This window comes from Gopherus flavomarginatus, chromosome 16, assembly GCF_025201925.1.
Source record: "Gopherus flavomarginatus isolate rGopFla2 chromosome 16, rGopFla2.mat.asm, whole genome shotgun sequence".
Taxonomy (NCBI): domain Eukaryota; kingdom Metazoa; phylum Chordata; order Testudines; family Testudinidae; genus Gopherus; species Gopherus flavomarginatus.
In genome coordinates, this window is record NC_066632.1 from 1837972 (window position 1) to 1863426 (window position 25455).

The 25455-nt window shown below is 52.2% G+C and overlaps 1 protein-coding gene across 11 annotated transcripts in view; it reads left to right on the top strand.

Annotated features, from left to right (window-relative positions):
* Positions 1-25225, top strand: part of DNM2 (dynamin 2) — a 61336-nt gene extending 36111 nt beyond the window's left edge. For 2 of the 11 annotated variants that reach the window (XM_050925248.1, XM_050925249.1), the window contains exons 11-21: positions 345-431; positions 886-956; positions 3140-3191; positions 3991-4002; positions 11922-12035; positions 16747-16856; positions 17717-17828; positions 20229-20393; positions 20831-21057; positions 21423-21677; positions 22596-25225. In XM_050925248.1, the coding sequence (XP_050781205.1) occupies positions 345-431; positions 886-956; positions 3140-3191; positions 3991-4002; positions 11922-12035; positions 16747-16856; positions 17717-17828; positions 20229-20393; positions 20831-21057; positions 21423-21677; positions 22596-22665 (1275 nt within the window). In that variant the 3' untranslated portion in view covers positions 22666-25225. Of the gene's footprint in view, positions 1-344; positions 432-885; positions 957-3139; positions 3192-3990; positions 4003-8167; positions 8198-11921; positions 12036-16746; positions 16857-17716; positions 17829-20228; positions 20394-20830; positions 21058-21422; positions 21678-22595 lie in introns of all 11 variants that reach the window. The other 9 variants (XM_050925253.1, XM_050925250.1, XM_050925244.1 and 6 more) reach the window with 5 other exon arrangements.
* The last annotated feature ends 230 nt before the right edge of the window (positions 25226-25455 follow it).

Here is a 25455-nt window from a genome sequence, read left to right on the forward strand (position 1 = left end):
GTATCTCTGGAAAAGAATTTTGGTCACTTCGCTTAGCATTAGTCCAGGCTTCATGCTTGGGTGATCTCCTTACCTGTGGGGGGTGGGAAAGAGACAGTACATTTGCCAAACACATTTAAGGCCCACCAAAAGCTGATCCTGCTAATCTCTACAGAAACAGCAGAGAACTGACTTTTCTTTTCTGTCCTCTGAGCCCCACTTCTGTCCGACTGACACAACTGGGGGTTAGTCCAGTCCTTTCCTGCCCTCTTCAGTTTTGTGAGTGCTTCTGTGTCAAGCTTTTTGTGACTACCGTGACGGCTGCCGTGATCTAATCTTCCACTCTCTTACTCCCTGCTTCTCAGCTTGGCTCCTACCCCAGATTACGAGAGGAGACAGAGAGGATTGTTACCACTTACATCAGGGAACGGGAAGGAAAAACAAAGGACCAGGTAAGCTCCTCTTGTGATGCAGGGAGCATGTCTGTCCTGTGATGCATCCAGCACTTTGAGGGTTGTGATTCATGCAGAGGGCGACATAAAATGTGACTCATTCAGGACAGAAGGGTGTCTGATCTCAGTGCTGTTTGGGGAGAACCTGGCACTCCAACCAGAGCCATGCGGTAAAATAACATCCTGCTCCACTTTGCAAATCCTCTGAGCCCAGCACACCTCTCGCTCAGGGCACCAGCAATCCTACAGTACCCTCTGCTGGTAGCAATTCAAACTGCACCTTTCTGCTGCCACTGTTGATCTCTGCAGCAGTGTGCAGGGCTTTCCAGACAAGTCTCTGTGCTGGGGAGCAGCTTTGATTTGACCAGTGCTGACGCCTGATGTGCTGAAAGTGGCACTTTCATTGTAGGCCTATTACTGTGTTCAGCTGACTCGACTGTATATGTCTTTCCAGGTTCTACTATTGATCGACATTGAGCTCTCCTATATCAACACTAACCATGAAGACTTCATTGGATTTGCCAAGTAGGTGTCTACCTGCTGTAGCTGGGAAGTGTGGGTTGTAGGACCTCTAGGTAACCAAGGCACTTAATTGCAAGTAATCAGTGAGCGTTTAAGGGGGGTAGCAGCAGCTATGCAGAGCCCATAGGGCAAGGAGCTGAACGGTCCTGAAAGCTGTAAACCTGTTCAGTGGATGTCGGAGACTTCGGCTCCCTCTGTTACGGCTGCAGGACTGGAGTCAAACGCTTTAGGGCTGGGAGCGGTTGGTGGGGGCAGCACTGGCTTCACGTGGGCTGTTCCCATTGCTTCTCTAAAGTGAGTCTGGTCTGCAGGGCCTTGGGTAAAGTTCCTTTGTTCCAGGCTTTTGCCTGAAGGGGGCAGGGGTGCGGTGCCTAGGGACCAGCCAAGGTTGGGGCACCATTGGGCTGGGTGCTGTACAGAGTAATGGAAGATCCCTACCCCAGAGAGCTTTAGATGAAAATAGACCAGACAGAGGGGAGGGGAAAGGGTCGTAGGGCTCTTCTCAGTCTCACTGACTGCCTGTGTTTTGGCCAAGGAAACGGGGATCTTCTAAATGTCCACCAGAGCAGACAAGACCTTTTTAATATCTCAAACTATACAGTGGGTATGAACTAAACCTCCCATAGCAAAGGAAGAACAGAGCCAAGGACTTGTCTACACATGAAAATGAATCCCTAATAAGGTAGAGTGTAAATTTTAAAGTGGATTAACTCCCCGTGTGGATGCCTGTATCTGAATTGAGAGTATCCATACGTGGAGTCAAACAGGAACAACTCCCTGTGTAGGCAAGCCCCATGGATGGAAGCGCCCTCTGGTTGGTTGAGTGAATGCAGTCAACCCAAGGGCTGTCTTATGGCAGCATGGTCAGGGTTCCCTCCTAACCTTCTGATTCATTTCTGGTTTTCCTTCTGGGTTTTCCGCCTCTTTAAGTCTCTTTGCTTTTCACACTTCATTCACTGTTCCTTCCTCTCATAATTTTTCCTGTTTTTCCTTTGAACCACCTCACTCTTTCCTCTGGACTCTTCTGAATCTTCTCTAACACACCCAGCTGTTACACTGAGCAGCACTTGACAACAGGGTGGGTACCTGTCAGAAACAGTATGTACTTGGGTGACTTGTGGGAATGGACTCCTGCTTGCCTTTACCTTCAGTAGCGCCAAAGGATGCGGTTACAGTAGCTGGAACAGGCTTGTGAATGCTGATTTTAAAGTAGACCGAGCCTGAGCGCCTCATGGAGTGATGCTGAGCATTTGGCAAACAGTCCTGCCTCCCAGCCTGTGAGGGAGCAACTGTGAGTCAGTTACTCCTATAGCTTTCAGGAGCACGTCCAGAATCTAGTCAGTTGCACCCAACTTAACTGCAAGTGTTGGCCTGCAAAGACACCCTTGGATTTCCTCTGGCCATCTGCCAGTCTCCTTCAGACCCAGCTTCCACAGCAAACTCCTACCTGCCACTGCAGTCTTAGGCTTGGAAGCTCTGGGCAGCACCCCCAGGCATGCCCCGTGCCAGCGTGGGGAGCAAAAGGACTGTAGCTACATCTCAAATATCTAATACAGAGCAGAAATGTTCAAACTACCTACCCCCTTGGATTCCATGGTGATGGGCATAGCCCGAGCATGGCTGAGTTCACTGCCAAGGCCTTGAATTCTTTATCCTCTTGCCCTGTTAATGGCCAGATACAGCTAATGTGTGACGCTTCTTGCACAACAAGCTGTAGTCACTGCTGGATGTCCAGGAGGGAGTGTTGTGCTAGAGTGAATCAGCCAGATGCTCTGACCTGGAGGCTCCCCAGCTGCGCTGCACTGCTCTGAAAGCCCCCTGGTGGCCCATGAGCGCTGCTGGCTTGTGCGGCTGATAAACACAACACTTCAGAAATCTCTTAGCCTCTCATGTTCAATTGGCTGTTAGTGGAGAGCTCGGATAGCCTCAGATGCCATCAGAAGAGACTGTTGGTGTTGTGTTCTGTCCAGCAGGCCCTACCCCTCCAAGACAAGGCATTCCCTAGTCCGCTCCTCTCCTCGCTGTCTGACTTAACTAAGTGTGCTAAGTCGTACCTTGCAAGCAACCTGCTGATGTAGACGATAGCCAGCGAATGCAAGCTGGGTCTCAACGGCCACAGTAGCTGAGTGTTTATCAGTCACCTTGTGCTGTCAGTGTGAAGCTGGTTTGCTTTTTTTTTATTTCAGTGCCCAGCAGAGGAGCACCCAGCTGAACAAGAAAAGAGCCATCCCCAATCAGGTACTATACATCAGTTTAATAACTTCATCTCTTGGTAGCATAGGTAGAAGTGGCTGAGTATGTTTGGGTCCCACTTGAAGCCATGTAAACCTATTCGGTACAATCTTAGAGCTGCATTTTGCAGTCCCAGAAGTCTCTGGAGAGCTGAATTCAGACCAGTTGCCGCACTATCCCCCTGTCTGAAGGTGCAGGGGTTTCTAGTTTACCTTGTGTATTTGCAGACACAAAATACAGGTATATGCTGCAAGGCGTAGAACCTCCAAATGCCTATATAGCTAGCTGCTCACCTGCATCCGTTCTTAGGGTAATAGATCTTTACATCTGAACCCTTCCTAGGTTACAGATAGTCTAGGCAAATGGAAAATGGCACCAGAGGGCATGTGTAAAATATGTGCCCATCTTATTACAAGCCAGATGTCTGGCAGGGGATGGGCGTGGGGAAGGCTAGCATCAGAAAGTACCAGGTAGCAATGTTAAACCTTGATTCTCTCTCTCCACACAGCCTTCCAGTTCTGAGTGGTATTGCTATTTAGTCTGCATGACTTGAGAACAGGATTAGAAAATGTCCCCATTGCATGGTGTCAGTCTTGCCGTATGTAGTGCATACGGACATTAACGCTGTATAAATATAATTAATAGCATGTAACTGTTTTCTTTTGCTGTTTTTTTCTGCTTTTTTTCTACCATTTTTGTGCTTCCTGCTTCTTCTTCCCCCTCATCACTTTGTTTTCTTCACTGTTCTGTCTCCTCGTCCTTTTTTTCCTCTTTTACCCGCAATCCTAATTTTGCGCACACAAAGGGTGAGATATTGGTAAGTACCCATATAGCATGATAGTGAACTATAGATGAAGCCTAGTGATGGAGACACCTCATTTAAAAAAAACAAAAAACAAACACACGCCCGCAAATCTAAGAACGTGGCACCTCTCTTCTTAAAACCGAGTACACTTACTGACTAGAAAAGCCGGCACCTTCCAAATGGAGCAGCGTGGCTTTGTTAGGATCCTTCCCTGCAAAGGGAAGCCTTGTGGGGAGAGAGACAGGTGTGAAGTGGAGGGCACAAACAGCCCCGGGAGGGTGAAATGCCTGTTTATCATCTGAAATCCCTTGCTGCTGTCCCCTACCTGCCCTGGACGGACCCAGCAGCCTTGGGCTGAGAGGGCAACTCAGTCCATAGTTCATAATGCTGCAGCCCTTAACTGAGATGTTGATGCCCTGAAGGTGGGGTCAAGCCATAGAAATACCTAGGACAGATGCAGTGAGAGATCGTATTCCCCCTTCAATCTCTTATCCCTCCATCTGCCTGCTTCCATGTTCCCAGGGACATTTGGGGGGAAAGGGTATGGCTGGAGTACATGCATTAGGGACACTTCCCTGCCCTCTGAGGATAGGACAAGAAGCAATGGGCTTAAATTGCAGCAAGGGCAACTTAAGTTTCCTAGCTGTCAGGGTGGTTAAACACTGGAATACATTCCTAGGGAGGTTGTGGAATCTCCATCATTGGAGATTTTTCAGAGCAAGTTAAACAAAAACCTGTCAGGGATGGTCTAGATCAGTGGTTCTCAAAACCAGTCCACCGCTTGTTCAGGGAAAGCCCATGGCTGGCTGGGCTGGTTTATTTACCAGCCGTGTCCACAGATTCAGCCGATTGCTGCTCCCACTGGCTGCAGTTCGCTGCTCCAGGTCAATGAGGGCTGCGAGAAGCAGTGGCCGGCACATCCCTTGGCCTGCGCCGCTTCCCACAGCCCCCATTGACCTGGAGCAGCAAACTGCAGCCAGTGGGAGCTGCGCTCGGCCAAACCTGCGGATACGGCAGGTAAACAAACCGGCCCGGCCTGCCAAGGGCTTTCCTTGAACAAGTGGCGACTGGCTTTGAATACCACTGGTCTAGATAATCCTTAACCCTGCCTTGAGTGCAGGAGACTGGACTAGATTCCTCTCAAGGTCCCTTCCAGTTCTATGATTCTCATGGGAAGCAGAGCATGAGTTGGAGTAAGTGGGGGTAAACCCAGTGAGCAAGATTGGCTGACTGGGTGGGGGCAGGTCGCTGGCCGGCTGGCTGACAGCACTGCTACCTCAAATTCCTAAGCCTTGGGAGCTGCCTGCATTCCATCCGCTGCAGCAGCTGCACTAGCAGAAATGGCTGGTGTCACCCAACCCTGCCTGAAATCAGAGTGAGCTGCACCAGTGCAAACTGCCCTCTCTGGCAGCGGTCTGCCCCCTGGCAGCTGCCGTGGGGAAGAGCCGCTCAGAGGATCCTTTTGTGTAAGGAAGAACTGAGTAACTTGCCTGCCTGTACGAACAGCTGCCAAATAGGGCTTTTCCTTTAAGTGTATTCGCTTCTAAGGGAGGGTGAGGTCTCTACTGAATGAAAACCAATTAGCCGCCTTGGGACAAACAGTGCCCTCTGGAGGGGGTGGGTTGTGTGTACCTGGGGCTCAAATCTCACGGACTGCCCAGGAAAATGGAAATACATGTTGCTTCTGGCTGGAGGAGTCTTTAGCCATGGTCAGGGTGGCCCTGCTGGTACTTCACAGCGTCCGAAAACGTCCTTTCCCCAATGTTCCCTTGGAGATGTACACAGACACACTGGAGGCAGCTTAGGAATAGCTTGTGAGAAGACCACTTCTGTCTGCCAGACATCCTCACGAGGCTGTGGTGGGACGGAGGTAAAAGGAGCTCTAACACCACCACCTTAATAGGAAGGTAACAGCCTCCTTTTCCACGTGGACTGGAAACTGCCTCTGAATCCAGTGTCAGGCACGACCTGGTCCAAACTGGGATTGGCTAAGTAGGGTGGTTGGCACTACTTCTCTCCAAAGAGCTTTATAAGCATTGGCCCTCGTGGTGGAGCAACCGAGGCGCAGAGGGGAAGGGTCTCGCTTGAGTGTGTCACAGCTGGGAGTAGAAAACTGGGTTCCTTGCCTCACTACCACTGCTCAGACCTACTAGATGTTGGTGTGGGTTGAATAACTGAGGCATCTGGCCACTTAGCCTATGGCAGGAGTTCTCAAACTTCATTGCAGTGCGACTCCCTTTCAACAGTAAAAATTATGACATGACCCCAGGAGCGGGGACTGAAGCCTGAACATGCAGAGCTCTGTGGGGATGGGTCAGCCAAAGTCCAAGGGCTTCAGTCCTGGACAGGGGTCTGGAATCTGAGTCCTAAAGCCCTTGGGCTTTGTCCCTGGGCCTCAGCAAATCTAAACCTGCCCTGGTGACCCCACTAACATGAGGTCGCGACCTGCTTTGAGGTCCTGACCCACAGTTTGAGAACCGCTGGTCTGTGGGGATTTTAAGTGTTTGTTTCCCTACTGACTGGTTTGTTTTGAGCCTGTTGTGGGTCCCCTTCCAGGTTGTAGTGGCTCAGTGTACAACCCAGAATTTGGCTTTGGCCCTAGAAGATGACACGTACCCTTATGGAATTCCAGCAACCCTTGGCACTGCTCTGGGGATCCTCCAACAGAAACAGCTAGCAAGGAATCGCGTGCCTTGCCACTAAGGATAGCAAATGAACCAAGGGGACCCTGAACCATCTACAGGTCGAGGCTCCCAGGAGAGAAGCATCGTGGGAACATCGGGATATCTAATGAGCCCGGTGAAAGCCTCAGCAGCTCAGGCATAAAGAATGCTTTGCTTGCCATCAAACATCGTCCTGGGTTAGTGGCATTTTGCAAGGGGCAAGAAGGCAGGTTCTGATGCAGGGGTCACTGATGAGACAAACCAACCCTTCCCACGGTTGAGTCAGTGCCCATTCTTGCTCTCCCTGGGGAAGTCTGCCCACATGAAGAGGGCATAAATGGTATTGCCCCATTAGTCATTGGTGCTACAGTCACTTACACCAGCTGAGGGTCTGGCCCAGGTACCCCTCTAGTGATCTCAGCTTGACTCCTCCGTACTTTTGGAAACTTACAAGCCTCTATCTCAGCCATCAGTAGCCATCTTGTAAGTTTCCTGGAGTTCTGCAGCTTCCATTTTCTTGTGACATCTCATGAACCTTTCCAAAGCACTAAGTGAATCCTCCAGAGGGCCTGTGTGTTGCCTCCCATGTCTCCAATTTGGTCCCCTCACGGCTGGTCCTCCATCGCTGGCTGTAAGAATGCAGATTGTAATGCGGTGATGGGAAGGTGGAGATCTGATTATCCAGGACGTAAGCTGCCAATCATACTGGTCTGCTTCTGATTTGGAGCCGTGCAAAGCTGGAGGCAAGAGCTGGATTTACATGCTCCAGTCCATCTCTGCAGAGGGATCCTGCCTGCCGTGCCAGTCCCAGAAACAAGCTTCATGTGCTCCCTGGTGGGGTCTCACTCATCAGTAATGGGGAAGTATTCAGTCTCTAAAGGACTCTTCTTCTGGGCGTTCTGCTGTGCTGCTTCTGTGACTAAAATGCTGTGCAAACGAGCTAATCCAGTCCACCATCCTGGGAGCTGGCTTGGTAATGGTGTCTCACTTCGCCCATTTGTCAGGGGCAGGGATTTGCCCTGGGCCTCCCAGCTAGTCTGTGCCAGAGCTGAGATTAGAACAGGGCATTTCTGGCTCCCAGGAGTAAGTCCTTCCTTTCTGCTAAAACGTCTCTTAGCTCCATGCTATGTAACTGATCCCTTAACGTCTGGGCCTCTGCTGCCACAGCTCTCCTACCCAGCCCTGTAACTGCTGCTCCAGAAACAGCTGTCTCTCCCCTTCCCCAGTGCTGATCATTGCCTTCCCAGGAGGCCAGGCTTAAGCCTTTGGATCTACCACTAATCCACCAACCCAAGCCCTGTTTCTCTGCGCTGTGCCTACAAGCCAACTCCGTTCTAATTCTCTCTGCCTGTCAAACGCCCTGCTTCCACTCTTCTGCCTCTGATCCTTTAAAACCAAATTCACATTTGTTTATATGGGAATCAGAATCTCAAACTTAAAAGAGAACCTAAAAGGGAGCGAATCTAAGGGGTGAAATCTTTAACCTGCTTTCCTTTTTGCCATCTCAATTTCAGGGCTCCTTCCTTCCCTCCGCCAGAAAATCTGTATGAGTTAAGTTTTAGCTCTAGCAGCCTGTGCCTGCCGACGCACTGAGCTTTGTGTGTGTGTGTAACATGTTTGCCTTTGTTGTGGCTTTTATGTTGGTAGCCACCTGAGCAGCACTGGCAGTGAGAACAGCCTTAGTGTGATTCCCTTGACAATGGTTCCCAAGCAGCATCTGGAACAATCATGGCATGAACCGATGGCTTCTCTTGTTCACACACTAATTCTGGTGCTAGAGGCTAATATGAACTAAAGTCCTGCCCTAGTCAGATTCTCAGCCGCAAGTTCTTGGTACTCGTATCACTGCTGCTGACAGGTGGCTCCTATATAAGCGATAGCAAAGAAATTCCGAGATCTAGCTTGTTTAACTCTTCTCCACGTAACCACCTGGGTCACTTACCCCCCTCCAATCCATCCGTTGGGCTGATTTGAGTCAACCCTCTAGCGACGTGCTGAAAGCTCGTTCATTAGTGTCTGTGCGTTACTAATCGGGAGGGTGATACTAACATGTGCAGAGCACTTGGATAGAGTGACCGTAGCCTCGATGTTCCTGTGATCAACTCTACTTGGACAGTCGAAGCATCTCGGCCCCTCTAAATGTCCCTGTGGATGACTTTAGTCCAGGCCTACGGCCGACTGCTGTGGAGTCTGTTCCGCTGGAAGTGCGCAGTCTAGGCACTAAGTGATCATCAATCCTGTTGTGAGCTCTTTAAAAGCGGGCGGGGTAGCAAAGTAGAATGTGTTAAAAGAACTTCAAAAGAATCTGTTAAAGCCTAATTCTTGGGATATTGTAGCAATGGAGTGTTGGGCCAGAGAACAGTTCTCCAGCCTAATCCCTTCTGGGTTCACCAAGCCTGTGGTGTTGCTACAGGATCTGATGCTTGTTAAATGGCTGTTTATAGCAGGCTTCTCATACTCACTCTCGTTGGTTTTGCTATTCATCATAAGTGGCTTCCTGGGCAATCCTTTACCCTGGGGAGTTCAGCAGGCCAGAAATAAAAGATTCACTGTCATCTGGGTAACCTTAATGTTCAGAGAGCTGCTATAGGCCGTTTGGCCTGATCTAATGGAAACTAAAACTCAGACTTGAGTGATTGGGTCCACTTGGCATCTGGAAATGGGTCATGCAGGCAGAAAGGACTAGCAGAAGACTAGCATCTGGTCAGGGCCAGCTTTAGGGCGATTCAGCCGATTCTCTAGAATCAAGCCCCACGCCCCGAAGAGGGCCCCGCAACATCCCAAAGGAACTGCCGCCGAAGTCTCGCCACTGTCTTCGGCAGCAGCTCAATCTCTGCCACGGAGGAAGGTCCCTCTGCCGAAATGCCACCGAAGGCACCGACAGCCGACTGAGATGCTGCCAAAGTCCCAGCACTGTTGGCGGCGGCAGCTCAATCATTGCTGCTGATTTCGGTGGAGGGTCCTTCCTCCGCGGCGGCGATTGAGCTGCCGCTGAAGACAGCGGTGGGACTTCGGTTTGCAGCTCCTTCGAATTGGGCCCCGCGGTGCCTAAAGCCGGCCCTGCATCTGCCTGAGATAGAGTTACAAGCATGTAGGGTAACGTTGTCCGCAGCGCAACAAGACAGGGAAAGACTTTCCAGAGGCAAAGGAAGGAGGTCTGTTGTATTTAGACAGATCGGCAGTAACCTGCAGTGCTCTTCTCCTCCGTGGCTATTGCACGACAACACTGAAGGGGCCCAGAAGGCACTGAGTAATTCCTTCCTGATCTGAAACACTGGGAAATTCTCACCTTGCCAAGTATTTTGGAGCAGGCTCTGCCGTTCCATGGTAGTCTCCAGTGCTACCGTCTGTCACTGGAGTTAGATCAGTGTAACAGGACACAGCCTAGCCCTGTTGGCTGAGCAGTGAGCTGCTTTTTTGCCCCAAGGCTTTTTTGGTACAAAACAAAATGGGATTGTCTGGAGAGTGGGACTAATGATGACTCTGGTTTCAGACACTAATTTTCAGTGGCCCCTCGGGGGCTGCCAAGACTTGCCTTTGTGGTGATCAGTTATGAAAAACTTCAACAAAGGCAAGGGATAGTAAAGACAAACAATGGAATATCCAGACTGGAGACTTCTTTATACCATCGGCTGTTCTTGGGAACCCAGTGCTAGGAGTTGCTCTCCAAATTCCATTGCCTCCAGGACAAAACCCACGTTCTAGGACCAGATCCTCCCTTGGCTTCAGCAGAGCGAGCTGTGTTCTGAGCAGTGATGAATTTGGCTCAATAGATTTCTGAGCGCTGGGATTATAGCAGCGGAGACTCAGGCTGTTCTTTGAGGTGGTCTCCAGATACTTTTTCCTCAGTGGGAAGACAAAGGGGAGAGAACAGTGCCTGAGTTTTTATCAAGAGCCTTAGTAATAGAGTTGATGATACATGCTATAGATCAGCCAGTACTAGCAGCTGTAATTTGGCTTTCTCCTAATGCTGCATGGGGGCGACGATGCCAGCCAGCAGTAGTCCCCTTCCAGTCAAAATTTATGATCAAGCTAAGTGTATGAGCAGGGTTTTATGACAGGGCGGCCTCTGCTAGCAGATGACCTAGAAGGTCCCTTCCAGCCCTACGTAAGAGAGGTCTGAGTCACGCTGGCCTCTGTTTGCTCATTGTGTGTGACGGGAAACGCTTCTGCCTGCCGTGGAAAAGCCTCCACACAATGCAGCGCTTCCTCCTTGTCTCGTAACGTGTGCTGCTTGCAAAGCTGGACTTGGGCAGTGCTGCTTCACTGTGTGGCTGGCCCCAGCTCCCGTGCTGCTGGGCTGTTCTAGGCGTGTCACTCAGCACTGGCTTGGGGAGGCTCAGTCTTTCCAAAGGCCATGCAGGAGTGATGGTTTCACAGGCTTTCTAGTGGCAAGTTCAGGGCATCCTCGAAGGAAGCCGGCTGTGCTTCCTGCTGTGAGTGAGTACAGCTTGGGGAGCAAAAGAATGGAGGGAGGGGAGATGCTCATCCCCCGTTCAAACTCGCCATAGTGCTGTCCTAGCCATTCTTGGGGGTGCACGGTTCTGTGGACTCACTTCCTGCTCTGAAGGGGATGAGGGGAACAAATACCCTCGTTCCTGGACTGGCTATTCAGGGAGTCTGTGCCCTGCCCCTTAAGGTTGGCTTATTTCCAGACAGCTCTTTGGTCCCCTGGGTGAGTAGTACCCGGGTAGCCTATAAACTCAGGCTGCCCTCCCCTCGATAATACAGCAGTGGCAATAACAATTTGAGTGCATCTGCTCTGTGTTTCTGTGACCCAGGCCATTGGTGACAGCTGGCAGGAGCACCATGGGATAACTACTGTAGCATTGCTGTGGCCTGTGCCTCTCTGGGAGGATTTCCCAAAGGGGCCCCGTCCACTGCCTGGGGAGCTATAATCTGAGTGTGAATGCAGCTGAGATGGTCAAATCTGCAGGCCTGTCCTATTACTCTTGGTAAAACTTGCTTTGGGCTCCTTGCTGGAAAAATGTGCCAGGCTCCCTCTGAGGAATGGGGCTGCTTCCCTGCCTAGCACTGGTTGGTTTCCATGGGGCAGACACTACCCACAGACTCTCCTGCCGAGACTCAGAAGGAAAGTAGGGCCCAGGCTAACGCTGAGCAGCATGTTAGGGGTCAGAGCCCCAGACCCCTCTCTGCTCTAGGCAGCCTAAAGTTGAGAGGGTGGCCAGAAAATAAGGATTCCAAGCTAGCCTGTAAACTATTCTCTCCCCTGCCCCATCGTTTTCCCACTCCTCTTGTTTCCTCCAGGTAATCCGCAGGGGCTGGCTGACCATTAACAACATCAGCATAATGAAAGGAGGCTCCAAGGAGTACTGGTTTGTGCTGACTGCAGAATCTTTGTCCTGGTACAAAGATGAGGAGGTGCGTATTGGCTTGGTTGGTGACAGTAAAAGGTGGTGCTTGTGATCAGCGTAAGGCTTGGGGCATTCTGCCTTGCTGCTCTGCACATAGCGAACAATCTCCTGCCACTTCACCACCAGGAGCGGCTCATTAAGGGGATGGGACTAGATACCTCCTGAGGTCCCTTCCCACCCTGATACTCTGATTAAACTGCTGCTGGTGAAACCTGTTGGGCTGACTTGCAGCTTGTAGCATCACTATAGAAACCCTGGGGGTGGGGGCAGATTTTGGGCCAACCAGCCCTGGGATTCAAACCCTTGTATTATAGCTGCATTATGGGAATGTCTAGAAGAACGTGACTGAGCAGCCACTTCCTGGCACTTCCCCTGGAGTTTGTCACCATTGCAGATCGTGAGTGTGGGTCTGACACGCTTCATTACAGTGTGTCCTGGGGTGACTCGTAAAGTAAAACCTCTGTGTTCATTGTGAGCTTCTGGGGCTGTTGCCAGTAACTGCTTTCCCGCCATTGCTTTAGAACCCAGTTGTTGCCCTCTGAGCAAGCTGGAGGGCATGGCCACAGGACCCAGGCTGTGGTGGGGGCATGTGGGATTGGCAGGGCAGGGAGTTACCAAATTCAGCTGCCCGTGAAACCGAGGGGAACATGGGTATGAGCCAAAGCATCTTTTGGGACTAGCCCTTCTCCCAAATCCAGCGTGGTAAAGTTTGGCTGACTCCCCTCAGGAATAGCCGGGGTGTGGGGAGTGTGGACCTCTGCTGGGCCTAAAGTCGGCTGGTTCGTGTTTTGGCTTGCTTTGCTGGGTTTGAATGCATGGACGACCCTGCTGGACTGTCAGTGATGCCCAGCCATCTCCCTGTGTGCTAAAGTGCACACACGAATAAGACCCAGACTTCTCGTCACTGTATGGGCAGCCATTCTGAATCAGCAGGGTCCCAGCCAGCACATTCCATGTCTCCAGACGCTCCCAGGGAGCTGTCAGTTGTGTAAACAGCAGATAAGAAGTGGAGCTAGTGGGTCTCATACAAGAGGCAGCTGCCTTGGTTTAGTGGAGACTGCATCTGGTGTGGGCAGCGTATCTCACGCAGCGATGCCTGCAAGTGCCAAACAGTTCATCATAACCACGTCTCTACCCCATTGTCTCAGTGGTTTTTGTCTGATGTCACCAGCATTGCAAGAAGCTTCCAAAAATCATTAACCCCTTGGCTAGTAGAGAGAACAGGGCCCCCCTCACCTCAACTGAACCGACGTACACTGAAATACACAAGATTTCAGATCTGAAGGGGAACTGCGCCCATAGGGAGCTCTCCACAGTTCAAATCCAGTGTGTGCACGTGTGCCCTAAACAAGGGAAATTGAAATAACCCAAGATGCAGAATTCTCCTGGTCACTGCAGCTAGGGACACTGCAGGGTTGTTCAGAGAGATTTAGGAGGCTTTTTAATAACTAGTGTCTGTGGAACAGTCATTTGGGTTTAAACATAGCAGTGCTGTGCCGGTGCATGAGAGCCAGAAAGGTACAGAAGCGGAGATGGCCATGTGTGGTGTGGGCAGGCGGCTGGGGTGTTCAGAATGTCAGAACAGAGGGATTTGCGTCACAACTGTGTAGGCACAAAATTGCCATGTTGTCATGCAACCTGGGGGGGCCCCTCGGACAACTGGATGCAAGGAATTGTTACTGAATAACACCTGGCTCTTACTAGTGCTTTTCAGAGATCAGGATCAGTGGCCCCATTGTACAGAAGGGCAAACTGAGGCACAGGGAGGGAAGTGACTTGCCTACAGTCACCCAGCAGGCCAATGGCAGTGCTGGGAATAGAATCCAGATGTCCTGAGTCCCCCAGCCAGTATTCTGGCCACTAGGCCATGCTGCTTCCCTAACACTCACTGGATCAGTCCCCATCTTCTCCTGATTCTGCCTGGAAATTAAAATTCATTACACCAGTCTTGCAGGTCTTGGTGAAAGCTGGTGCCTCTTTGGGCTAAGCCCTCTTGGCTAGGGAGCTCGGGCCAGAGCTTTGAACAGAAGGGGTATCTGCCGTATCCTAGCCTGTGGTCCTGTCAACTGCAGGGGCTGGAAGAAGCAGCAGAGGCAGCGTCCCTTCTAAGCACCACTCCTCGGTGTCTGGAACAGACACGCCGCACTCACATTTTCCAGCACTTCCACCCCCACAGTCTGAAAATGGGATATTTTCCCTCCCCATGTCACCCGTCTTGCAGCCAGGCTCCAGTGGCTTGGCGTTGGCGCAGGGCTGGGTGGAGAGAGATCGTGAGCGGGGGGCTCCAGTTTCTGTGAACATGCTGCTCAGAAAAGGAGATGTTAACAGAACTTTATTTCCCCGTCTCGCAGTACAGTTTAAGAACAGCTCCAGGAGGCAGCGCCCTTACCCGAAGAAGACCCAGACGTTCTTTGTTCTTGTCCTTTTATCTTCCAAGGAAGCTGCGAAGATTAACCTCTTCTCACAGAGGCTGTAAATCTAGATAGGTTAAGAAACCTTAAATCTGCCTCTTAACAGAGAAGGAAACATGTAGAACTGATACATTTCATTCCCCTACCCCCATCCCAGGCAGCCCGTTTCCTGTGGGGAGGCCTCTCTGGGGGCGCTTGTCTGGCCCCTCTGCTGTGGGTAATGAGAACCAGCAGGCTGCAGATGAATGAGGCTCTGTATTCAGCAGGCACAAATTGCCTACCCCCCATGCCACTAGAAATGAGCTGCTGCTTGCAGAGAATTTCCAGAAACACCCAGCAGCCGCTGGCGCTGGAAAAGCACTTTTAAAAAAAAACACTGGTCTAGGCAAATGTGAGGGAAAGCATATTAAATATGGAACCATAAAGCAACATGGGTTTAAACATCAGTCCGATTAACCCATCTGTGACTGGAGCAGCCATAAGAAATGCACCTGGTTAATTCTAGCTGATAAGAACAGTTAACGATAAACATTTGCTCCAAGGCTTATGATAAAATGAGGGCAAACGCAGCTGTTAGAGGCTTCGCATGTTGCCTGCCTTACCTGGGTCCGCTGAGCTGCTCCTGGGTGCTGCTTTACCAAACCCAATCTAACCAATGTGCAGACTACTGTACACCTTTATAGCCTCCTGAACAGGTAGTCTGAACACTGGGCAGGCTGGGCTGGAATCAGTTTCAAACCTCTCATGGCATCCATGTTTTTTGTGGGTGGTGTTTTTTTTATTTTTCCCTTTTTCCCCCTCCTGGGTTTTTATAAGAGAAGCTGTTCGGTGAAAAGGATCCGCTTTGTCTTGTCTGACGTGGCAAAGTCTGCAACCGAATCCAGTCTGGAAAAAAGTTGTGGGTTTTTCAGGAAATCATACGGAGGGGTGGGGGGTGGCGGTGGCTGTGGGGGGAGGGTTTAGGTTCGTGGCCTCTCTACAAAGGAGAACGTCACTTTTGGGGCTGTGTGCGCGCAGCATCTGGAGACACAGGGCAGTTGGAGTTATAAACAATTCCAGATGTGGCGTTTCGGCAGCAAGACGGCTTGTGTGACTCAGTTGGGTGGCCCCTCACTTCACTGGCCTGCAGCCTGTTAAATAAGCAGTGTCCTTTGTGCCAAATTCCTAAAACCGCTTCTCCCCTTCTTCTGGAAGGGGAGTGGGAAAGACACATGGACTCGGAGGGCACTCGCATGCATTCCATTAGGCTGCCCATCCTTCATACGGCCGTTGCAATGCAAAATGGGTTTACAGCTGTGCTGCGGCTGGCATAAAGTCCCAGTACTACCCATGGGGCCTGTAAGGGACTGGATTCCCCCTCCTGACAAACGTCGTCTCTGTTCTAGCACCTCCTTAGAGAAAGGTAACATTTATGTTGAAACTAAGCCCAGGGCCCTTAGGACCATGTGGAGCAGTATCTGCAAGACATTTTTAGTCTGTGGCTAATAATTTAGACACCTCTGCTAGGGCGGGGGTCTGTCAGCCTGGATCTAGAGCAGGGGTAGGCACCTATGGATGTGTGCCGAAGTCGGCCCATGAGCTGATTTTCAGCGGCACTCACACTGCCCGGGTCCTGGCCACCGGTCTGGAGGGCTCTGCATTTTAATTTAATTTTAAATGAAGCTTCTTAAACATTTTTAAAACCTGATTTACTTTACTTGCAACAATAGCTTAGTTATATATGATAGACTTATAGAAAGAGACCTTCTAAAAATGCTAAAATGTATGACTGGCACATGAAACCTTAAGTCCGAGTGAATAAATGAAGACTCGGCACAGCACTTCCGAAAGGCTGCCGACCCCTGAGCCAGAGAGCACTGCATTGCAGAGCTGTGTCCCTGCACTTCTGTGGAAGTGAAGCATCAAGGTTTCCAAACTATTTGAGTTTAGGTGGGAACTTTCCCTGGAGGCAAGTTATCCCATCACCGTCTCCTGAACAGTGGTGGTTCTGAAAGCAGCTGGTACTTGCCTCTCTGAGTCCAGATGCTCGACTAGATGGAGCCCCTGGACTGGCAGTTCCTATGAACAAACCCAGTAGCTCAGCTAAAATGAGTCTGTGCCTCAAACAAGGTTTGCTGTGAGGTGGAGGAAACGCCTGGTCCACTCGGCCGAGGGAATCAACCCACTCTCTTCGCTGTGTGCCGGAGGATGGATTCCCCTCACCCCCCACCGCAGAGCTTGTGGGGGTGTTGGAGAGTAACTGGGCTGGGGAGGAAACGCTGCCCAGGTCCCAGCTCACGCTCATTCCTGTCCTTTTCCCCCTTCCAGGAAAAGGAGAAGAAATACATGTTGCCTTTGGATAATCTGAAAATCCGGGACGTGGAGAAGGGCTTCATGTCTAACAAACACGTCTTTGCCATCTTCAACACAGAGCAACGGTAGGGGACGTGGAGACAGAGCCCGAGGGATCTTTGCCTGAACCCATCAGGGAAACAAGCAGTTATACCACCTACCCTTTAGCGCCACCACGAGGGGAGGCCTTATCCCAACCAGCTGGGCACGCAGCGTAGAGATGGCAGAGGAGATTCATGTCTTGCGGCCCCTTTCTTGTGTGCTCTTGGTATTCCAAAGATCAGGACAGTTAACAGTCATCGCTGGTGAATGGGACAACTCGTCCCTCTCCAGCAATTGTTTCAGGCTCTCTCAAACTCAAGTCATTGCATTGGTTGTGCTTTGGAGGCTTCCTTTGCATGGCAACAAGAAACTCTCTGTCTCTTCCCCTTCCAGTTAAAGCAGCCACTTTGGAGAGCTGTTTTTTGGGTTAGTGCCCCGCACTCTGGAAAAGCCTGCCCTAGCCCTTCTGTGCTTGGCAACGCTTGGATCACTTGCCGTACTGGTTAATTCGACTGACTCCGTTTGAGGTGGTGGGCGCTCATCTTGAGACAGGTGGTGTGCCAGGCTTAGCTCCCAGCGGGTGGCGTGCTGGGCTAGCCAGGGGGAGTGTGCCTGGTGGGTGGCGTGTGGGAGGTGGGAGCAGCTGTGATCTAATGAGGATTATCCTAGGAGGAAGGAAAAGCTGCCAATATTTACACAGGCTTTCTGAAGGGATTTCAGACTTCCCAGTCTGAGGCCTTGCGTTAGCACCGTGCCTCATCTAGTCCAGTCCTGCAGCGGGGTGGTGGATTCTGTCAGTGGCCTTGGGCTGCCTGGTCTGGGCCAACAATAGACTTGGCCCACCAGGCCATGATTGTGGAATTCCTTTCCTCTGATTATACCCCCACTGTTTCTTCGTGCCTAGGAATGTGTATAAAGATCTCCGTCAGATTGAGCTGGCCTGTGACTCCCAGGAAGATGTGGACAGCTGGAAAGCCTCCTTCCTCCGGGCTGGTGTTTATCCAGAGAAAGACCAAGTAAACATTGCCTTTTCCTTGATGATGTCCTGGAACTGGCTGGGGGGTGCCCACTGTGAGGGTTGCCAGCAGCCACAAGTACCAGAGTGTCAAAAACTGACTCATAGCAGAGGTTCCCAACACGGGACAAGCCAGAGTTGGGTGTATTCTGGTAATATCTAGAGGCCCTAGCAGAGATTTGGCCAATGCACAGAGGCATAGGAAGAGTGGTTAACCTTGGAGCAGGCTCTCAGGGGAGGTGGTGAACTCTCTCTCCCTCGTGATGGCTGCAGCAGGAATCTCAAACTCAAATGACCATGAGGGCTAGTACGTTGGTCCAAGGGGCCGCATCTCTGACTCTTTTCTCTCTCGTGTGCACACTGCTACCCCTACTCCACCCCTTCCATCAGGCCCCGCCCCTGCCCTGTCTCTTCCTGCCTCTTCCCACCCCTTCCATCAGGCCCCATTCCGACCCCTTCCCCAAATCCCCACCCCTGCCCCACCTTTTCTGCGCCTCCTCCCCTGAGTACGCTCCTCCCCCCTCTCTCCTGGAAAGTGTTAAGTGCTGCCAGACAGCTGTTTGGTAGCAGGAAGCACCTGGACGTAGGCAGAGGAGCAGGAACACGGCATGCTGGGGAGGAAGGGTGGGCAGCAGGTGAGGGGAGTTCGGCAGCCGCAGGAAATAACTCGGGGGGGGGGGAGGGGGACAGGGGGCTTGGCAGGCCACAGCAAATAACTCCGTGCCGCATGTTTGAGATCCTTACTTTAGCCAAACACAAGTGACTGGAATAACTGGGGAAATTCTCTGGCCTGTGCTATCCTGGAGACTGGGCTAGGTGATCGAATGGTCCCTTCTGGCCTTAAATGCTGTAAAAGCTCCAGGCTCCAAAGAGATTCCAGTCTGAGCAGGCCAGACAGAGGGCGCGGGGGCGCAGAGGTCAAGTGACTTGGCCAGGTGTACCCAGTAGGTCAGTAGCAGAACTGGGTTTAGAACCTAGCCCTCATGAGTCCCAGTCCATGAGCCCACAGCCTCTCCCATACTACCATGTCTCCTCGCCAACGGCAGACGTACCTCCCTTCCCTCTCGTTGGCAGCTCATTACTGTGATGGCAGCCTCTGCTCTGGAGAGAGGAGGATGAAGCCAAGATTGTCAAAAGTGATGTGTGGGGTTTTTGGGATGCCTTGTTTAAGACCCCCTTAATGGGACCTGACTTTTGCAAAGTGAACTCCCTCCCTCTGAAAATCCGGCCTGTTAGAGTCAAGCTGGGCACTTGAATTTGCTAGTCCCTCCCCAAACTGAGCTCTCTGGGTGGGGGTGGGTATGTAGAGCACCTTACCCAGTGAGGCCCTCAGTATGCTACTGCAGTACAAATACTAGATTAAAACAACGAGGAGTCTGGTGGCATCTTTGAGACCAACTGATTTATTTGGGCATAAACTTTTGAGGGTAAAAAACCCACTTCCTCAGGTGCAGCCATAAATATACTTGGTGCATCTGTAAATTATAAATATACATCTGGAATTCTCACTCAGTGCATCTGAAGTGGAGTTTTTACCCACGAAAGGTTATGCCCAAATAAATGTGTTAGTCTTTAAGGTGCCACCGGACTCCTTGTTGTTTTTGTGGGTTGTGATGAACTAGGAATGTTCTTAATGTTTTCTCTGAATACTGTGTTGGTGCCTCAGTGTCCCCATGGCAGTTCTTAAGTATCTGGCAGAGCAAAGGGACAGTGCACCTAAATGCCTGGCACTCTGTCTCCTAGCAACTGATGGCCTGGGCCCCTCCTCTGCAAAGGTGCCAGCTGAAGGTGTTGGAGACACAGAGATCAGGTGACCTCCTGGCCCGGGAAAGGAACTGAGCAGAGAGGAGGGGCTGGAGGGTGTTGAGTCTGGAGCTGGCTGAGGGCAGACATGGGGGTCTGGCTCTCTGCCCCCCAGAATGGACCCGACCGAGGGGTCTGGTTCTCTGTACCTACAAGCTCTGTTTTAAACCCTGTTCCTGTCATTGAATAAACCTCTGTTTTACTGCCTGGCTGAGAGTCACGTCTGACTGCAAAGTGGGGGTGCAGGACCCTGTGGCCCCCCCAGGATCCCACTGAGGCGGGCTCGCTGTGGGAAGCGCACGGAGGGGCAGAGGATGCTGAATGCGCCAAGGAGAGACCCAGGAGGTGAAGCCGTGTGAGCTTCTTGCCCTGGAGACAGTTTGCTCCAAGGGAGAGGAGGCTCCCCAAAGTCCTGCCTGGCTTTGTGGGGAGCTGTTCCAGAGCATTGCCCGGTGACTCCATGACATGGGTACAGACTAACACAGCTACCCCCTGATACTGAATACTCAATGATGAGCTGGGAAGTTCGGTGATGCGCTCAGCTCCAAGCTGGGCGTCTGCAGAATCCCCGAGTGACTGACCCGCTTTACCCGGGCAGGTGGAGAATGAGGATGGGGCCCAAGAGAACACCTTCTCCATGGACCCACAGCTGGAGCGCCAGGTGGAGACCATCCGGAACCTCGTGGACTCCTATGTGGGAATCATCAACAAGTCCATCCGGGACCTCATGCCAAAGACCATAATGCACCTCATGATAAACAATGTGAGTGGGTTGAACCTGGGCCAGCTGGGGCTGCTGATCCGCCCTCCTCACTGCATCACTGGGCACAGAGAGGTGTTGTCCTCGCCATGGCCTGTTCGTTAGAGGGGGAACCTCTGGGCTTATCACAGGGGACACGACTCCTTTCAGCACCAGGAGTAAGATCAGTTGCACCAGATACTCCTGTGCTGAGATATCTTAAGGACTCTTTGGTCTTCACTCCATCTTACCAAAATCAAGGGGTAAAGCGTGTAAGGCCAGAGTCTGATTTCTGGCTTTGTCCTAGACTGCTACAGCAATCCAGTGACCATGGCTTAGAATAACACCAGGAGACCTGATTCCCGGCTTTCCCTGCTCTAACCACTAGGCAGTACTCGGGCTTAATGGGCTCAAACGTAACAGCCATCTGCATGTTGGTTCCCTTGCTCCCGTCTCTGCAGACCAAGGATTTCATCCACTCGGAGTTGCTGGCCTACCTGTACTCCTCTGCAGACCAGAACAGCCTGATGGAGGAGTCGGCCGACCAGGCACAGAGGCGGGACGATATGCTGCGGATGTACCATGCGCTGAAGGAGGCCTTGCACATCATCGGGGACATCAGCACCAGTACGGTCTCCACGCCGGTCCCGCCACCCGTGGATGATGCCTGGCTGCAGAGTGGGAGCAGGTAAAAGTAACCGGGGAGCGGGTGGCATGGGAAACTATTGCCATGCTGCTTCTAAGCGAGGATGCTGGCACTGGGAGGGGGAAGGGGCAAGGAGCTATTTGAGGTGGGAATGGGGTCAAGGAGAGATGGCCTAGTGAGTAAAGCCCTGGCAAACTGGAGACCTGGGCTCTGTTCCTGGCTCTTCCACAGACTCCCCTAGACAACCTTGGGCCAGTGACTTCGGCTGCCCTGTGCCTCGGAACGGGAGAACCCTCCTGCCCGGGGGGTGCTGGAAACAGTTGGGTGGGGAGGAGGGGCAGATAAGGACCTAACTCTGTCGCTGGGGGTGGAGAAACTCATTCTGCTGAACTTCCTTTCCCCTGCAGCCCGACGCCCCAGCGCAGACCTACCTCCACCGTGCTGCCGCCGGGCAGGCCCCCAGCTGTGAGGGGCCCAACTCCAGGGCCCCCTTTGATCCCTGCCCCTGCAGGGAGCATCTCTTCCTTCATTGCTCCCCCCATCCCCTCGCGTCCTGGACCTCAGAACGTATTTGCTGCTAATAACGATCCCTTCTCAGCCCCTCCTCAGATTCCATCGCGGCCGGCACGTATTCCGCCTGGCATTCCCCCGGGCGTGCCCAGGTAAGAGATCCCTGGACCCACTAGGTGGCTCCTCTTCCTCCTGGCACGTCTGCAGCAATTGGCTCAGTGCTGGGGCTCCAGTCCACCTTGGATGACGTGAGACCTGCCAGCGTGGAGGGTGGTAGTAGGACTCTCCCGTTACCAGAGCTGGAGCCATACTGGGATCACGTGGCTTGTGGGAGGTGCTGAGCTTGTCTCAAACCCCAGAGCTGGGATCCCAGCCTGGCAGCTCAGGCCAGGTCTGAGCTATTTCTGCTTTGATTGTTGGTAATAAAGGACCGAATTCTGCCCTCAGGTGTGTGTCCATCCTCCCATCAGGCACTTTGTCCTGGGGCCTCTGCAGGTGACTAGCTCCCCCTTCCAGCCAAACCCCTGACCGGCCCTCGCATGTCCAGTCCGGAGGCAGCTCCCAAGGGCTGGGTGTCAGGTTTGCCTCTGACCCAGCAGGGGCGAGAGCTGGCCAGACTCCATTTCATGCTGAGCAGATGTGGTCACTTGTGCCCCTGGATGAGCCCTTGCCACCCCCCTCCCTTTACAGCCTCTGGACCAGTGCCCTGGGGTAGCACCAGGCAGGAAATGCCAGGGTCCCATTTGGACAGTGGAGCCAGCTCAGCAGCACCAAAGGCCATCGAGGCATCATGCAGCAGGCTCTGAAGTCAGCCGAGCCTGTGCCCTGGCAGGGTGGTGCTGGGAGAGGACAGCAGGCCTGTGGTGTTGCACCAGCCCTCCTCAGTAATCTGCTCCAGGCACAGGATCACGGAGCCCTCTGGCTCCAGGGCAGGTGGGGGAACCTGCCAGGGTACAGCTGTCACTAGCCCTCTGTCTGCACAGCGCCCAGGATGCCAGCTGCCCCATGGCGGTGACTCCTGTGCTGTCCCTTCCCTACTGCTCTCACCTCTGTTCCTGTTCTCTCTGCAGCAGAAGACCCCCCGCGGCACCGAACCGGCCAACCATTATCCGAACGGCTGAGCCCTCCTTGCTAGACTAGCCCTGTGGGGGGCTGCTAGTGACTCCTGTGTGCCTGGTGCGGCTGCCCCACACCTGCTGTCTGGGGCGGGGAGGAAGAGGGGAAATTCCCCTCCCCCCCCATGTCCAATCTCTTGTTTAAAAAAACCTTACGACTGTGATCAGCTCTGCAGAGTGGTTCTAGCCAAGGCCAATTCCTGTTAGCCTGGTGGACTCCTTCTCTGGGATGGGCGCAGCAGGCTCCTTCCTTGTAAATACCAGTGGCCTCTGTTCAGGACAGTCGCTGTGTTCCTTGTCCTGATGTCCCTCCCCTCTACCCAGAGCTCTCTGCTCTTTCCAAGCTAGGAAGTGGGTAACGGGCATTACACTCCGGGGGGTTGGTTCAGGAGAACCACCACCCCTCTGAACGAATGCCCCAGCGCAGATCAGCACTCCCTCCCCCCCCAAACGATATAATAAAAAGCAGAGGATTCTATTTTTGGGGTTGAATTTTGCACTTTGTTGAATAACACAATGAACCCCAGCTGGGTTCTTGCCTTGGGATCATCTGAATGTATGAAGTAGAGACGGGAGTTCTGAAAGGCAGTTGAAACAGACTGACCTATTTCTGTGCACAGAATCTCCTTAAACTCCTGCTATTCAGGCTGATCAGATTTCTGTGTAGAGCTCTGGCTCCTCTTCCACCCCCTCAGCCAGCCAGAATTGTTTGGAATTGTTAATATATTCTATATAAAACACTTAATGATCCCCCCAGAGGCCCTTCCCTAAACTCGATTGCTAATCTGATCACAGGCTGTATTTCAGTTCTGTAGCGTGGAGGAAGATTTCTATGAGAAATAATGGGACTGCAGATAGCGATTTGCTAATTACATCTAATTCACTGCAAACGGGAGCAGACTCTTCAGGTTTGTCAGGAGGTGCTTGGTTGATTGCGAACCTCAGGTATTCCTCCTGCAGTATCTGCCCCTGTGCCCAGCCCCCCAGCTGAGGCGTCTGTTCAGCTAGTAAGTGACAAACGTTGATGGTGTTCTGTGAAAGAGGCACTTAGCCGAAGGGCCCTGGGCTGAATACAACGCTGAGCCTCAGCAAACCCAATCTGATGAGCAAAATACCAAGCCAGGTGGGGCCCCAAATGGGCAATGGCATGAGCATAAGGGAGACCTGTAGGGGGCAGTGGCAACGTCTGTCACCAGCTGGTTGCTCTGCTGGTTCTCAGCATGGCCAGGGTCCTAGGCTAGCTGGAGCAGCCGAGTGTCTCTAACCGAAAGCCAGGGCTTGGACAGCTGGGGGCAGGCTGGAGGGCTAGTGCAGGCTGTGGACAAAGGCCTGTCTGAAGCCTTTCTAGGAGCAAAACTTTCCCAGGAGCTCCACGGCCAACATCCATGGAAGACCAGATGTGTTTTCCCTCCTGCTGGTGGGCAGCACTGGCTTGTAACAGGCTCTGGTGTCTAAAACCTCAGGTGGAGAACATGTGACTCCTGTTGGATGAGGGAAGGGAGGTTGTGATGCCCACAGTGCTATGTACATGGATCTAGCCCGGCAGAGAGAGGCTCTGCTGCACTGTGGGCATGTGACTCTTCATGAGGGAGTGAGTTTAGCAACTGGCAACGTGCTGTGGAAGGTTCTGTGCCTCTCCCCACACCACGCCTTCCTTCGAGCCGTGCTTGAGAGCAGTGTCTTGGCAGAGCACACCGCCCTGGGGCCGGAAGCAGAGGCTGTGTGTGTGTGCGCGCGCATGCATGTGTATATATAAATATATATTTTTAAAGACTATTAATTGTAAAATCTTGAGGTGTTTGGGTTTTTTTAATCCAGTTCAAGCCCAACCCTCTGCTCTCTGAGAACCTGTAGGGCTGATACTTCGCCCAACAAGATCCTCTAGCCAGAGAACTATGGAAAAGATCCACAAACCAGCCTGCCTTAAATAACCTTTGTTTCAAAGAGCCTGTCTTCATCATGGCCTCTCCCCTTCCTGTGTGGCGGGAGGGGTCCCGAACTGCTTTCTGGAGTTTGGGTCCCCTTAGCGAAGGCACTGGTAACCAAAAGCATTAACGCTTGTATGGAGATGGCACGGTGGCGGAGTGCGAGCCGACATGGCCCGGGCAGCCATGCTGCTGGCTTCACAAAGCCAACTTGCAAACCAAAAACATGCCTAGCAAGTTGCTGGCCATTAAAACTTGGCTCCAGCATGGGGCAGCCTGGCCTGCTGCTTGTCTTCAACACTGTAACAAGCTCTGATTGACTGCAGAGCTATTGCCCTGCACTAGCAGCAGCTGCTTTGCTCTAGGCTGTCATGCAATGCAGCCCTTAGCCTGCTCCCATGGGTGCTCTGGCCATTCAAGCTGCCTGCGCAGGGGTTCTTGTGGTCCCTTTGCTTGTCTGTTTTTTACAAAATCCAATTGCCTCTGTTCCGCCTCCTGCTGGCACTCCCTGGTGTTCTCACGTGTGAAGTGGGCTCTGGAACCTCTCATCTCGTGTTGATTACAAACCCCAGTCCACTTCTCTCCTGTTCCTTCAGTTTGATTGTGTAAGTGCCTCCATTCTGTATCCTATTAATAAACTAAAAAATAAAGGGAAAAAAATCAGCTGGTGGCAAGTCTCTCTGGCGCTTTGTGGTGTGTTTTCTGCCTCCTCCTCCCTTCTTTTCTCCTTCTGTCTGTTCCTGAAAGGGGGGGGGGCAAGGGGCTGTGTAGCATCTCGGTAAAGCACTCTCAGGGATGCTAAGGTGCTTGGAGAACCTACGGCTGAAAGTCCTGATGCTCCTTGTGTGACCATGCCAATACTCAACGCAGCTCAAGGGTCAGCTGTTCTG